The sequence below is a fragment of the Caenorhabditis briggsae genome (genome assembly GCF_000004555.2).
Source record: "Caenorhabditis briggsae complete genome, chrV, whole genome shotgun sequence".
Classification (NCBI taxonomy): Eukaryota; Metazoa; Nematoda; class Chromadorea; order Rhabditida; family Rhabditidae; genus Caenorhabditis; species Caenorhabditis briggsae.
The window spans coordinates 16093411-16109283 of NC_013488.2; the positions used below are offsets into that span (position 1 = coordinate 16093411).

At 38.2% G+C, this 15873-nt stretch overlaps 6 protein-coding genes across 6 annotated transcripts; 3 read left to right on the forward strand and 3 right to left on the reverse strand.

Moving 5' to 3' along the window:
• Positions 1-2273: 2273 nt before the first annotated feature.
• CBG22652 lies at positions 2274-3328 on the reverse strand (the record flags this gene model as incomplete). The annotated part of the gene is made up of 2 exons (XM_002638172.1): positions 2274-3111; positions 3156-3328. The coding sequence occupies 2 exons, from the start codon at positions 3326-3328 to the stop codon at positions 2274-2276; spliced, it is 1011 nt and encodes a 336-aa protein (XP_002638218.1).
• A 35-nt stretch (positions 3329-3363) lies between these two features.
• Positions 3364-3756, forward strand: CBG22653 (the record flags this gene model as incomplete). The annotated part of the gene is made up of 3 exons (XM_002638173.1): positions 3364-3437; positions 3486-3594; positions 3646-3756. 3 exons carry the CDS (start codon positions 3364-3366, stop codon positions 3754-3756), a joined length of 294 nt encoding a protein of 97 aa, XP_002638219.1.
• A 3607-nt stretch (positions 3757-7363) lies between these two features.
• Positions 7364-7969, forward strand: CBG22654 (the record flags this gene model as incomplete). Its single annotated transcript, XM_002638174.2, has 1 exon — positions 7364-7969. One exon carries the CDS (start codon positions 7364-7366, stop codon positions 7967-7969), a length of 606 nt encoding a protein of 201 aa, XP_002638220.2.
• Positions 7970-9055: 1086 nt separating this feature from the next.
• CBG22655 lies at positions 9056-9310 on the reverse strand (the record flags this gene model as incomplete). Its single annotated transcript, XM_002638175.1, has 1 exon — positions 9056-9310. One exon carries the CDS (start codon positions 9308-9310, stop codon positions 9056-9058), a length of 255 nt encoding a protein of 84 aa, XP_002638221.1.
• A 1239-nt stretch (positions 9311-10549) lies between these two features.
• On the forward strand, positions 10550-12138 carry Cbr-str-231 (the record flags this gene model as incomplete). Its single annotated transcript, XM_045238301.1, has 7 exons — positions 10550-10747; positions 10794-10881; positions 10933-11011; positions 11068-11202; positions 11510-11651; positions 11695-12010; positions 12056-12138. 7 exons carry the CDS (start codon positions 10550-10552, stop codon positions 12136-12138), a joined length of 1041 nt encoding a protein of 346 aa, XP_045097627.1.
• Positions 12139-12228: 90 nt separating this feature from the next.
• Positions 12229-13594, reverse strand: CBG22657 (the record flags this gene model as incomplete). The annotated part of the gene is made up of 2 exons (XM_002638177.1): positions 12229-12947; positions 13522-13594. 2 exons carry the CDS (start codon positions 13592-13594, stop codon positions 12229-12231), a joined length of 792 nt encoding a protein of 263 aa, XP_002638223.1.
• Positions 13595-15873: the final 2279 nt, after the last annotated feature.

A 15873-nucleotide genomic window follows, 5' to 3' on the forward strand; every position in this document is an offset into this window, starting at 1 on the left:
TTCAATTAAATCTGCATCAATCAATCTATCATTCGTATCATAAATTTTCAAGTCATCTGCAAACAGTAGATAGTCACTTTGAAATTTGTCACCCATACAATTAATATATAACAAGAAGAGGGTAGGCCCAAGAACAGAGCCCTGCGGGACTCCGGACAATACGCGCCTCTCTTTCGATAGTATATCATTGATTTTGACTTGAAATTTTCTGTCCGTGACAAATGAATGAAGCCAATTTCTTAGTTTGGGAGATATCCCAAAGCTTTCCAACTTATGAATCAATTTGTTTATCGGCACTGTATCGAAGGCCCTCTGGAAATCAATATAGACGCTATGGGTATCTAACCCATTTAAAGAATAGAAAACAAGCTTGTTCTGGTAGGCGATCAGTTGGGAAATTGTACTTCTCTGATTAAGGAACCCGAATTGTTTTTCTGATAATAGATTATTTTCGGATAAGTATTGGACTAGATGTTTTCGTATCAACTTCTCCATAATCTTGCATATATTGGATGTTAAAGAGATTGGTCTATAATTTAAAGGATCGGAGCGGGAGCCTTTCTTATGAAGCGGCATAACAATCGCCTCCTTCCAAGATTTTGGTATTCTTCCAACTCGATAACTTTCTGTGAATATAATGCATAGTGGAATCGCAAGGAGTATGCAAATGTGCTTCAGGGATATCGTTAATTGATTTCGAAACAGAAATAATTGGTCTTTCAGAAAAGAAGGAACCAATTTTGAAAAACTTCAAAAATAAAATACAGAGCAAATACTCCAAAATGGTTCAAAAATCCCCTTTCTAGCTGTCCTAGAAGCCGAGATACAGCCATTCAAAGTTTAAGCGGTGAGACGCAGACAACGAAACACTCTAACTGTCTGCGTCTATCGAAAACTTCAAATGACCGTATCTCGGCTTCTAGAACAGCTAGACACTTGGTTGTTTTCGTGCCTTGAAGGATTTGTCGGTTATTGATGGCGGGGTTCAGAGAGCGTTTGGACAGGTGAACGCCAACTAAATTCCCCCAGCTGGATCGAGAGAAGGGATGGATTAGTGAGACGGTAGCTAATTGCCTCCGGGGAAAGGCTATCAAGGTTACATGGTCAAAAAATGGGTGAGAATGACCCCAGAATCAGACTAGTCCTGTCAGATGAGAATGAATAAATGACAGATTAGTAGAAAAGAAACTCTACGGTAATTATGAGGAACCTGTTGGAATGACAAAATGGCAGAGGACTGTGTGCAAGTGTGCTCTAGGGTAGCTAACTTCTCCCAAAGAGGTCATCAAAAATGAGAACGATTTTTACCAACCATCTTAACGTAAATATTCTCCGCCATTTTGATATTTTGTAATACTTCTCCCAAGAAACGAGACTAGCTCGGTCAAAATCGATAAAAGTAATCATTGTTGTGTTATACTCAGAGAACTTCTAGCGTTAAGCAACATTTTCCCAGTACGCTCATGGTTATTATTTAAGAAACCTACCGTATTAGATCCTAGAGGCTGTAAACGGCGCAAAAATTCTTTGAATAGACATGAGATCCTTGAAGGGACACAAATGACTAAATTTATTTAAGCTTTCTTGCAAAGAACACAATAAAAATAATAATTCAAAGGAAGGCTTGAATCAGCCTCGAAATTCGAAATGAACAGATACGGTTCCAATCCAAAGCAACATCTCCTTTCCATCTTTACGTTTCAATAGGCAATCATGCTTCACAGTTTGATATTTGATCCCTCTTAAAATTTCTTCGCGGTCCATTTCCTTTGTTAACTTCAGCACTATGAAGATCTTTGACAGGAAGAGAAAGAATACGTATTGGCATGAGTTGGACAGATAGAATGCACACTGGAATACAGAAAGAATGATGAAAGATGGTGGGCTGGGAGAGGGGACAAACCCTATTGGGAAAAAAAAGGACAGAATGGAGGACAGAGAGGAAGGTGGTGGCTTGAGGGAGAAGGGTCAGATAGGTGAGCAGATGGGAGACATACAACGGAATCAACGGCAATTAAGAGAGAATTAAGAGAAAAAACCCGAGAAATTACAGATGTTATCAGGTTGGGATTCACATAAGACAATTGCAGGGTAGTTCAGAGAGTTCGGTCCCGATTTTTTTGACCTGTAAAAATTTGCTCCAAGGAGAGGGTCACCAAGACTACAGAGACAATGAATGGGTGAGAATAACCCAAAAATCTGACAGAGGTTGACAGTTAATTGTAAGGATTAACGTGTTTATTCAAATGTAGCAAAAAATACAGAACAAATAATTATTCAAATGTAAAATCGATAAGTTGTCTTGTGATAAAAAACACCGTCAACTCCTTTCCATCTGAACGTTTCAATCGGAATGCACAAGTATTACACCGAACGATTTCATATTTGATTCCTTTCAGAACTTCTACATGACTTATTTCCATTTCATCGCTTAACCGGAGTTTTATGAATTTCGGCCGGTAGAATCTATGACTGCTCTTTATCCATACTTTCAGAAATCTTTTCAATTCTTTTCCAGTGATATTTACAGTTGTGATATATAGATTGATAATGTTAGAGAGTAATAAATCATCCAATTTTAGCTCAAATGAGTTTTGCGATGCGATGAAACTTACAGATTTCAAATTTAGTGTTAAAAGTTCGGAGATATCATTCTCACTGTCAAATGGGTTGTTGTTGATTTGTACCTTCTTAGCAATAGGTGCTAATTTCAAGAACGCCGTTTTTGTGAGCTCTGCGGAACATTGTTCCCTGATGAGAATTATTTGGCATTTCGGAATAATTTGTTTGACAGTATCCAGGTGACATAGGCTGGCATTATTGATTTGCAACTTTTGAATCTCATATTTATCGAAAATGTTCATAAAATGAGCAACCCAATCGCTCTGAGTGAATCCTTGTTTCCTCCAACATTTGTTTCCTTGTTCTAATTTGACCAAAGAACTGGAAGAGTTAAGCAGAAGGACGAGACTTTGATATCCTTGATAAGTCCATAGCCTTATATCTAAGCTAATGCCACTTTCACGTACTTCAGCAAAAATATTTCCACGTTTTTTATGCAAAGGTTTCACAAGATTTTTGGTTCGGTTCGAGCATAGAGAGAAAGCGACTCTGTAAATTTTTTGAATGAAATTTAATTGTTAAAAAGAGCAAACTTACAATTCGCCAATACCCATACACCTGAGAGCATACGAAATATCCCTGAGAGGAAGGAAAAGAATACGAATAGGCATGAGTTGGACAAATAGAATGAGACGGAATGAGAGGTGAAGAGGGGGGCGGATCGGCAGGGATAGACAGGCAGATCGTCCCACATTCCCTTATCCATTCTGTATCCTATTCTGCCGTTTGCCTTCCCAACTAATGCCTATTCGTATTCTCTCCTTTCCTATCGCGGTTCTTCAAAATGCTCTAGAGTGTATGGATATTCGCGATTTGTGAGTTTGTACTTTTAGAAAAGTTTAATTTCATTCAAACAATTTCAGAGTTGCCTTCTCTCGAAAGGACAATCATGTTCAAATTTTGGTCAGCAGCAGAAATTCGAATGCGGAGCCCCGAATGGAACGAATTCATCAAAGATTCATCGTCAGTTTAGTATGTTTTCCACTGAATTTTTTGTTCGTTGACTTTGGAATCTTTTTCCAGTTATCGAGCTCTTGTGCAAAATCAGCCGTTCCAGTCTACATCATCTTCGCATCCTGGTCCGCAGAAGAGTCAAATGCATTTGATGAAATTTCGAAAAAGGAGAAATACTAGAGGATTCGGATCTGTATGCTTATTCATGATTCGAGGAGGCCAGAGCTACGTGCTCATAGAAGAATATGGATCAGCAGCTGCTCTAAGACTTGATTTTTCAAAGTTAGCTCGGAACACGCAACGTTTGGCTAGGTCAATTAAACTTTTTGCTGACAATAATTGTGACTCTCTTATTGTTAAATGCACTAACCTAGTTGGTCTCACATTGATCCCCTCTTCTGATGTTTTATCTCCTTTCCTATCAATCCAGTTTGATGAAAACACTTATTTCTGCCCCATTCGTTACTCCCCCATTGTTGTTAGATAAAAATAATTTCTTTTGATAATAAAAACTTATATTTTGTTAATATTCTCATTTGATTTTCATGGAAAAGGCCCTGGAAGAGGGAGGGAAAAGAACGGAAAGCATTTACCTGCCGGCGTGAAAGTCCATGCCGGCAAGCTAAAAAAAAGTCCCTGCCGCTGCCCCGCGGCAGGAACTTCCCTTAACCCCCGGCGGGAACTTTATTCTTGTCTGAGGTCTGTCTGCTCAAATTCAGATTTTGAAGAGGTATCGTTCATTTTTTTTTGTGTGAAAAAAAAACTGCGAAAATGTGACTTTTTTGCCATCTGGTTTTTTTCTCATGAATTTTTTCAGCTGTCCAATTTTCACATTTCATAAATTAACAATCGAAATTCAATGATTACATCGAGATGCTAGAGAATCGTCTAGATTCGGGAACGTTCGATAATCGGGACACACTGGATGGTTCACTGGAAACCTCGGACTGCCTTGTCATGTAAAAATCTAGTGGTCTCTGGTAAAGAGCGGATTGCACAGAAGGGCATGATTTTCATTTGTAATTTGTTTATTGACAGATAGAATAAGACTCATAGGGTAGGATATTAAAGACTTTGAAAATGCCCCTCACGAGGCCGATCTGAGAAAGGGACGATCTAAGTAAAGAAGGATCTAAGTAAGGGACGATCTAAATAAGGGACGATCTAAGAGTTTATTTTGAAGACCAATATTCTGAATGTGACACATGATGGAGTTGGAAGTTTTAAAGCGGTGGTCAAGGCGCAGACCAACCATGATTCGTTAATTTTTTTTCGGTATTAAGTTAAATTCATTTTGCTTTGATTTTCAATGAACAGTTTCAGTTTACTTTTTGAATTTTCACTTTTTCATATCGAGTCCTTCACCAAAACTCGAGAGTAAGTTTTTCTGTTTTAAAACTGGTTTCTTATCAATATAAACAAAAAGCGCATCAAATTCCAATCAGGAACAATGATTTCAGGTCGTTCAAAGTAGGGTTTCCATTTGGGCGGGTGAAGATGCGGGCTACCCGCTACCCACCCGGGGGGCTCCAATCCACGGCCCCCCGCGGCCCCCCGCAATTAAATGCGTGTGAATTTTAATAAAATTTTAAAAGATAATCACGTATTTTCCAAGAAAAACTGAGTTTCTCAAATCAAAAAACTACAAAAAAGATAATATTTTCCTCACGTAAATATTCCCGGGGGGTCAACGGGGGGCCGCGGGGGGTGAGCCCCCCTGGTGGGTGCGGGCGGGTGAATCGCCCCCCAAATGGAAACCCTAGTTCAAAGTTTATGGGTTAAAATGCACATTTTCAAGTATGTCTGGACTTTTGATGTTCAGAATAAGATGTTTAAATGGTGCTAGATATTTGGGATTATATTTTTCTGAATCAAAAAAATTGTTCATCTAAATTAACAAAATACCGCATCAAATTTCAGCCACGAACGAAAATTTTAGGTCCCTCAAAATTTGGGAAAGTCCGAAAATTCAAAAGCATACAAGTCATAAAATTTTGCCCAGGAACAGTATTTTGTGATCCTTGAAATTTCGAAAACACATTTTAACCTCTCTGAATTTTTCTAAAATTTATTTGAAAAAAACGTAATTTTTAATTTTTTGATACTTCTTTTCCGTTAATTTCCCTCGTGCCGGATTTTTCCGTTTCTTATCAGTGACGATGTTGGCTACATGTAGCTTGAGATCAATTTTTTGCTTTGAACATTTTGTATAAATATGTGTACACAACTCTTTTTTGTAGTTTCTTTAAATTTTGATATTTTTATATCAATTCAATTCTAAAAAACCATAAAAACTTGAGTTTTCAGGTCCATGAAACTTGTCTTGATTTTTTTGATATTTTTGAATATCAGTTTTGTGAAATCACAAAATCGGACATGTAGAGATGGAGGGACTCTAGTTTTGGACAAATGTTTGTATGTATTCCAAGAGGAAGTTACACATTCTTACGCTGAGCACTCAAAATGCGTAACGAGGTATGGAGGAACGTTGGTCACCATTCATAATGCAATTGTGAGTTCAAAAAATTTTTGAAGTTCAAAAATTCGAAAATTCAGAAATTCCAAAATTCAGAAATTCCAAAATTCAGAAATTCCAAAATTCAAAAATTCAGAAATTCAAAAATTCAGAAATTCGGAAATTCAGAAATTCAGAAATTCAGAAATTCAGAAATTCAGAAATTCAGAAATTCAGAAATTCAGAAATTCAGAAATTCAGAAATTCAGAAATTCAGAAATTCAGAAATTCAGAAATTCAGAAATTCAGAAATTCAGAAATTCAGAAATTCAGAAATTCAGAAATTCAGAAATTCAGAAATTCAGAAATTAAAAAATTTAGAAATTAAAAAATTTAGAAATTCGGAAATTCAGAAATTCAGAAATTCAGATATTCAGAAATTCAGAAATTCAGAAATTCAGAAATTCAGAAATTCAGAAATTCAGAAATTCAGAAATTCAAAATTTTCAATTTTCCAGGAAAACCGAGCGGTCTCCGAATTTGCAATTTCCCAGAACTTGGACACTTTTTGGATTGGCGCTTTTTGTTTCTCCAATCAAACGTCTTCCTGTTATTCTGACGACTATTCGGGACCACTGAGTTACAGTAATTTCCAAAAGGGCTACCCATTAATTGAAAACCCATCAAATGGTTGTGTCAGTATGTTAACCAAAGGGGGTCAGGCTGGAAAATGGATCAATTCGGATTGCCAAAAGTCACTTCCTTACATTTGTGAGGTCCCCCGTACTTTTGAAAGTAAGTTTATTCATTTGGAATTATTTTTTTCTCTTTTTCTGGAATTTTTGAAATGGTGGCCTAACTTTTGCAAGTTGCGTTTTCTAGGCCATCACGTTAAATTGACCTGGAAATCGATTGACATGTGTATATATTAGGACTTTTTGAAGTGGTGGTCTAGAAAACACATCGGAAAAATATCAGGCCATTTTCAGTTCATAAAAATTGGTGGCCTAGAAAGCCAAACTTGCAAAAGTTAGGCCACCATGTTGAAATACTCTAAAAACACAGGAAATGCATGTTTGGCCATTACTAAGCTAGTTTACCATGGTGGCCTAGAAACCCAATTAGAAAAAGTTAGGTCATTACGTTAAAATGAGCTAGGAAACACACCAGGTAAATAGCGTGACGGCCTAACTTTTAAAAGTGGCGTATTCTAGGCCAGCATGGTAAACCGTACAAAAAATTGATAAAAATCCGTAATTTTTTTGCACAGACTCCATCCCAACCTGTTATCCATCATTTAATGGATACTGCTATCTCCATGACCGCGGCCCCATGGAATACGCCGAATCCTATTGCCAACAAAATAATGGCACCGTAATGTCAATCCAATCACAAATGGAAAACACATTTGCTCAATTCCGCCTTCCCATCTATTGGAAAATGCTTGGCGCCAAAAAAGTCGCGAAAAATACCTACGTCTGGTTGGATGGTACCGTATGGGGGACTTTTGATAATCGGGACCCACTGGATTACTACTCGGACACCTTGGACTGCCTCACGATATCCGGTTTAAACGGTCTCTGGCAAAGGGCAAATTGCTCATCAATGCAGGATTTTTATTGTAAAATTCCATTAGGACCCAAAGTGGACGATTCGAAATGCAACTCGACAATGTTAATGGTTCCAACGGAAATTTCATCGGCAGGTGGACCATGTAAATGGCAATTGGTCACTCCTGGAGCCTATCCAATCAGTATATACTTTGTTGATATGGCAAATGGGACTACTGTAGAGCTGTACGATGAGAATATGCAGCTGAGCCAGGAAATTAAGCAAAGTGGAGTTCATTTCGATGCGAAGACCAATATTCTGAATGTGGCACATGATGGAGTCGGAAGTTTCAAAGCGGTGGTCAAGGCGCAGACCTATAGTGCTTGATTTTCAAAATTTTCACAACTTTTCGATAAATAAGTTCAGCTCTATCTAATTGTTTAACGATATTTACAAATTTTAAAGGGTACGATTGAAATTGTGATTGATTTTTTGATTTTTTTTTCCACTTTTAATTTTTTTTTTATGTTGAAAATTTATTTATACAAACATTTCAGAAAAAAAGATGTAGAATGATGCGAAATTTCAGTAATCTTCACTGATAAGAAACGGAAATGTTCCTGAACAAAAATTTGTGTTTTGTGGGTTTTGGAATTTTCGAAATTATGAACTTTCGGACTATTTTATCCATCAAACTTTATTCGGAACTCCTAAAAAGTAGGCGATTTGGGTCATAAACTTTGAGGGACCAAAAACTATTGCTTCTAGCTGAAATTTGGTGCGGTTTTTTACTGATGTTGATAACAAATCGTTTTTAATTCAGAAAATCTTAATCTCGAAATACCAGGACCATCTTAACACCTCATTCTGAAGTCAGAAACTGTGGGATCCCAGAAAACAAGGATTTTTGGATCCTAAACTTTGAAAGACCTGAAATCATTGTTCCTGACTGAAGTTTGATGCGCTTTTTCGCTGATATTGATAAGAAACCCTGTTCTAGAAAAAACCTACTCCGAACGATTTCAACGTCTTCTTCTGAACATCAGACACAAAAACAATGAAAATAGCGAAAATTCAAAAAGTAAACTGAAATTATTCACTTAATACCAAAAAAAATAACGAATCAATTATGGTAGGTCTACGCCTTGACCACCGCTTTGAAACTTCCGACTCCATCATGTGTCACATTCAGAATATTGGTCTTCGCATCGAAATAAACTCCACTTTGCTTAATTTCCCGGCTCAGCTGCATATTCTCATCGTACAGTTTTACAGTAGTCCCATTTTGCATTTCAACAAAATAAATAATGATCAGATAGGGTCCAGGAGTGACTAATTGCCATTTACATGGTCCACCAGCCGATTAAATTTCATTTGGAGCCATTAACATTGTTGAGTTGCACTTCGAATTGTCCACTTTGGGTCCCAATGGTATTGTACAAAAAAATCGTTTCTGTCTGAGCAATCCGCTCTTTACCAGAGACCACTCGATTTGTACATGACAAGGCAGTCCAAGGTTTCCAGTGAGCGATCCAGTGGGTCCCGATTATCGAACGTTCCCCATATGGTACCATCGGCCCATGCGTAGGAATTTTTGAACACTTCTTTGGCGCCAAGCATTATCCATTCGGGAAGCAGGTGGTATTGAACAAATGTATTCTCAATTTGGGACTGAGTTGACAATACGGTACCATTATTTTGTTGGCAATAGGATTCGGCGTAGTCCATGGGGCCGCGGTCATGGAGATAGCAGAATCCATTAAATGTTTTTTGACAGTTTGGGTAGGCGGGGTCTGTTGGAAAATTGAAAATTTGATACTTTGTTTAATTTTGTCAAAAATTCAAAAATTCGAAAATTCAAACTTACTTTCAAAAGTACGGGGGACCTCACAAATGTAAGGAAGTGACTTTTGGCAATCCGAATTGATCCATTTTCCAGCCTGACCCCCTTTGGTTAACATACTGACACAACCATTTGATGGGTTTTCAATTAATGGGTAGCCCTTTTGGAAATTACTGTAACTCAGTGGTCCCGAATAGTCGTCAGAATAACAGGAAGACGTTTGATTGGAGAAACAAAAAGCGCCAATCCAAAAAGTGTCCAAGTTCTGGGAAATTGCAAATTCGGAGACCGCTCGGTTTTCCTGGAAAATTGAAAATTTTGAATTTCTGAATTTCTGAATTTCTGAATTTCTGAATTTCTGAATTTCTGAATTTCTTAATTTCTGACAAAACCTAATTTTTTGGATTTCTTGGTCATGGCCTATTTTTTCGATTTTCTAGGTCATGACCTAATTTTTGGATTTTCTAGGCCATGACTTAATTTTTTAGATTGCTAGGTCATGACCAGTATGTCCTTTCGAGACGACTTCGAGACATTTTTCGAGGAATTTCTCCAAAAATTCCTCGAGGAATTCCTCGAAAATTGCTCGAAATTTTTCGAGGAATTTCTCGAGGAATTTTTCGAGAAATTTTTTGAGAAATTTTCGAAAAATTTTTCGAGACGATTTCATTTTGAACACTACTAATGCCCGCCACCCTTTCAAAAGGCATTTCTCGAGAAAGGGGTATTTCTCGAGAAGAAAAAGAAAGGGGTATTTCTCGAGAAAAAAAGGCATTTCTCGAGAAATTTTTTTTCGAAAAGCACACTGCTCATGACCTAGATCTTAGTTTTCAGATCATGACCTAGATTTGGATTTTTATGTCGTGACCTAGATTTGGGTTTTAGGTCATGACCTAGATTACAATTTTTATTTTATTTTTATTTTTAATTTTTTAAAATTTTATTTTTATTTTTAATTTTTTTAAAATTTTATTTTTATTTTTAATTAAAAAAAAATTTTTTTTTAAATTTTTATTTTCCTGTAACCTCAATTCTGTTTTCTGTTCATCAATTCCCGGAGGACATCTTCACATGTTTTCATGTACGCCTCCCTCATTACCTCACAGCCACCCCAGTCCCTCATAATGACGCTCTACACGTGGCTCCCAATTTTCAATCAAATCCAAAAAGGATGCACATGTTTCGGAATGACAGTGAACGCTCTTCTCGTTCCATTGATTATTTTCAAGTCTCCAAAAGATTTGGGTCTCTACAAGTACATGATGATCTATATCGCCTGTTTTGAAATATTTTTCGGATGCGTTGAGCTTCTTACTATTCCGGTAAGAAATATTTATTTGTAAGCTTAACATGTTTAGAGTTTTTAAGGATTTTTTCACTAAAGGCTCATCATTTTTCGTTATGGTTGACCCCAGGAAAACTATCATACCACAAGGCTGGATCCAGTCTGCTGATTGTAAGGGTCTTCTACTTCTACATAGTTGATCCAATGAATTCTAAATTACAGTACTCTTCTGCGGATCGTTCGCAGTGTCCCTTGGAATTTTCGGCTTCCAATTTGCATATAGATATCAAGTTTTGAAAGGGTAAGGATTACTAAGCAAACCCGTTCTATTGGTATCCAAATGAGAGTGTTATTTAGGAACAAAGATTGGACAGAGAGCAGTTTCAAGAACATTATTTTCTGGATGGGATCTCCATTGGTTTTTGCGTGTATTTGGTCTGTAGCACTTGGGATTTTTATGCCGCTAAATCCATATGTGAAGACAGTTTTGATGTGAGTGAACACACTAGTGATTTTACCGTATTTCATCTGATAGAAGCCCGCTCAAACCGATTCTTGCAAAAGATATCACAATTCTGTCAACAGATGAATTACTTATCATAATATCACCAATATGTTATCAGTTGACACATTTTTGACATCTCTCACAGAAATCGAGATAATTGAGCTCAAAGTTCACGGTTTGGGTGGGCTTCTATGAGCGGCTGTAATGTAGCCTATGGTTCAGTAGGCAATGGCGCTCTAATGAGAAGGGGCGTTTCAAAGTCAATAAAAAGAAGAAACATGAAAGAACTTCCAGAAGAGAATCCGTCTTTTCTGGTGACCTAGATCTGGATACCATCGGCTTTATTGGTGCCCTATTCTATCCAGTGTTGGATGACGGAACAAAAATTATCAATTGGGATTCAATGAGTGGTGTCTCGGTGACCACTACTATTCTAGTCAGTTTTCGCGTCATCTCCCTGATTTTTAAGAGAAATTCAGATGAGTTCCGAGTTTGCCATGTTCTTCTTCGCCATGAAATGTTTCCTGGCTACTAAATCGCTCATGACCCAGGCTGGCCATTCGAAAAGTTTTCGACGTCTTCAATGGCAATTATTCTACGCGCTGATGCTTCAGACCTTGATTCCGATCACATTTATTCAGGGACCCTTCACTGTTATCTATTTTACCACCATAATTCTGGACGATTCTTTTGAATTTTTGGGACATTTCTTGGCGCTGAGCATCACTATGTACTTAGCCACTGACGCATTTCCCACTATCTTCATTATCAAGCAGTACAGAGATACTTTGATAAGTGAGAGATAATGAGCAATATAATTAGGATAACTATTTTTTTCAGGCTACTTCAAAAGGGCCAAACTGATCAAAGTGAAACCTCAACAACCTGCATCGATCACTTCAGTGCAACTCAAAGTTTTGTAATCTAAAACGCATGTTTGTCGAGAATAAACATTCATTTGACAAAAAGCTAAAAAAAAAAAACAGAATATACAGTTATTTTACGCGTCCAAATCAATTTCTACAGTTTCCACCAGCTCCACCGGCTCCACCAGCGCCTCCGGCTCCTCCAGCTCCGCCTCTACCATCCTTGCCGTTGCTTCCAGGTTTTCCCGGCTCACCAGGTTTTCCTGACTCTCCACAATCCCCAGTATTGCCTCCGTTTCCACCATTGCCTCCGCTTCCACCAGCTCCACCGGCTCCACCGGCTCCACCGGCTCCACCAGCTCCACCAGCTCCACCAGCTCCACCAGCTCCTCCGGATCCACCGGCTCCACCACGTCCTCCATTTTGTTTCGCTTCAAATAAGAAGTTCACTTTGTCTTCAGCAAATTTTCTTCCTCCACGACCGCCGTTTCCGCCATGACCACTATTTCCGCCATTTCCACCATTTCCTCCATGACCTCCATTTCCACCATTTCCACCATTTCCACCATTTCCACCATTTCCGCCGTTGCCACCATTTCCGCCGTGTCCACCGTTGCCACCATTTCCACCATTTCCTCCATTGCCGCCATTACCACCATTGCCACCATTGCCACCATTGCCACCATTGCCACCATTCCCACCATGACCACCGTTTCCGCCATGTCCTCCGTTGCCACCATGACCTCCGTTGCCACTATGTCCACCATTTCCACCATTTGCTCCACGTCCAGCGCCGATTAGGACTGGCGGTACAAGATCATGATCGTCTTTTCTAGCTTCAACAGCTTTAACGAGGCCTTCAGAACCTAAATATTCCATCTTTATACCTTTAACTTTTAATTCGTAAACTATCAAATAAACCCTTACTGTTGACAGAGGACCCGAGCTCAGTCGAGACCGGTCCGACGTCCTAACCAGAGAGACTTGTTACCTGAAAAGACCCCAAATAAACCCCCCAAAGGTGTAAGCTAAGCGGTGCAAGTGGATGACAGTACACAATCTATTCAAATCCAAATTTATTAGAGGAAAACGGATCTGAATAAACGCCAAAGACATATGAGTTGGGAAAGGAAGCAATACAGAAAAATAGGCAAAGGTGTAGGGCTAAAACCCCCCTTGGAGCTATCGGGGGGAAACCTTGCGGCCTCAAAACTGTAGCTAACAACCAACTCAATGCCAAACGTAAGCAATAACCTGAAACAATAATTAGAAGAAGAAAGAGACCGTAAACGGTCAAAAGAAAGGGGAGAGAAAAACAGACTCTCGAGCAACGAACGAATCTGACGCGAGCGCCCTTCGGAGAAAATCGGGGAACTCTGGGTTATAACGCTTTCAGGTTGTCATTGTCCCAGGACAATGGGGAAAAATGACAACACTTACCTTCTCTCACTGGCTGAGCCGAAAATTCAGCAGTAAGCGTCAAGAAAACTAAGATGACAAGAATCATTTTCATTTTGGCCAGGGAATGTTATTTTTTATGAGTACAACCAATCGCTTTTATAATGTTAGTAGTTTTCAAGATGTTCCAAACTGATCTTTTGATTTCTTTTGTTTGATTTCTATACATTTTTTGTTCTCTCTGAATTTTATACTTCTCCCTTTTTGTTTAAATTCAATACCTTTTTTTAGAAAGTTCAACAAAAAAAATTGAAAATACATACATAGGAGAATGACGCATGCAGGTATTATTTTTTTCCTATAGAAACATATGATTCTGACTACACTACATACATATTCTTTTATGCCATAAAATGTTTTCTAGCCACTAAATCTATCATGGTTCAAGCTGGTAACTCGAAAAGTTTCCGACGTTTTCAATTACAATTATTCTACGCTCTGGTTCTTCAGAATTCAATTCCGATCACATTTATTCAGGGACCCTTCACTGTTATCTATTTTACCACAATAATTCTGGACGATTCTTTTGAGTTTCTGGGTTTTCTCCTCCGGCTGTTTTCTCCTCCGGCTCCTCCGGCTCCTCCGCCTCCGCCGGCTCCTCCAGCTTTTAATAGTAAGGCTCCTCCGGCTCCTCCAGATCTGCCTCTACCGTCATGGCTTTCGCTTCTCGTTTGCCCCGGTTTTTCTGATGAGGGGGTATACAGAAATACAAGGAAATTCGATGATATCCTCCGGGAACAGATAGACAGACCACAACATTAAGTTACCGGAAATTGGACAAAAACATCATTTAAATGTGCATAACCATGAAAGAAATAACTTTCTCAGAATTTCGTTCATATACTCCCCTCGAGGAGTTAAATTGTGTACGCACTGTTAATGGTGCCCCGACTTCAACATCAGAGCTACAGTGGGTACTTGAATTAATTTTAAGAAATCAAGTTGGAAATCGCGTGTTGGAAGTCTGGTTATCGTTCTTGTGTTCCTTGAAACACGACTAGACAATGATGTTAGAATGTTACTGAAATGTTGTTGTCTACTATACGATCCCAATAGGAATATCCTGGGTACATTATTTTTTTTCTCATTTCCTCATTTGTTACAATACATAGTACTGTACAAAAATGGCAAATTTTCGAAAAAAAAATTTTCTCGAAAATTTCGCACTTTTTTCCAGCTTTGGGCCCAGTATCCAAGGGTACATCAGAAAAGGGTACATCGAGATCTTAGGGTACATTGGATCAGAGGGTAGATCAGATCTTAGGGTACATCTGGGAGGTAGGTTCAAGGGGTACATCTCATGGTGGTTCTAAGGGTACATCAGGGAAAGGATCCCAGGATACATTGAAAAGTTCTTAGGGTACATCAATCAAAAATACTGTAGTTGTCGACTGGAAGATATTTTGGTCTAAACTGCACCATTTTAATTATTTTTTTTTGTTTGTATTTGTTTGAAAATTACCATTTTTTCATAGTTTTATGGATTGATAGATTTTTTAAAGTTTGTTTTAAAGGAGCTTATTATACTGAAATTGCCAATAGGAAACAAGTCGAAAACTTGATATTTATCAGAACGAACTTTCAACCAAAACCACATTTCAAATGTGCCAGGACAGGAAGCATTGTAAATTTGAAAAAAATTCAAATTCTTTCAAACTCTTCGGATTTGTCGGAAACATAATGGTACAAAATCGTTAAAAAGACTACGAAATGAAATTAGTTTTCAAGTACACAAAAACAGAACATTTGGGTCTGGCCGAACTTGAACCCGCGTCTGCAGATTTCCGAGCACGCAAACACACCACTAGACCACTTTACCAAGGTTCGCTTTGGCCACCACAACCCGTACATATCTTCGGTGGTTTCTAAAGTAGAAAAGAGTGCGGAGGTGGAGAAACCAATAATTTTCGGAAGGTTTTTCAGACAAGGAATGAAAATGAGCACTGGCTAGTCGAAACTTTTGAAAATTATGACTGAAAGTCATCTACTTTTAGTTTTTCGCTGTAATATTTTTCTGCAGGTGTCAAATCTGTGGAAACGAAACGAAAATCAATGAAAATTCATGAATTCCGAATTCTAACATCAAAACTGGGTAAAAAATCCTAATTTGGTCTACCGAAATCAGAAATCAGCCGGAAAATATCTAATATTTGTCTCAAAAATATAATTTTTAGGCCAGGTTCTCGATTTCAGTTGTTTCCGGTGACGTTGCCGATCGCTCGCCTCTGTATTTTATCTGTCGTTGTTCAAAAAAATTTTTCACGTAAAAAATGTATTTTTTTTCTCAAAAATGTGTCTTTTACTGCGATTTTTGTGTTTGAATCCCAAAAAATG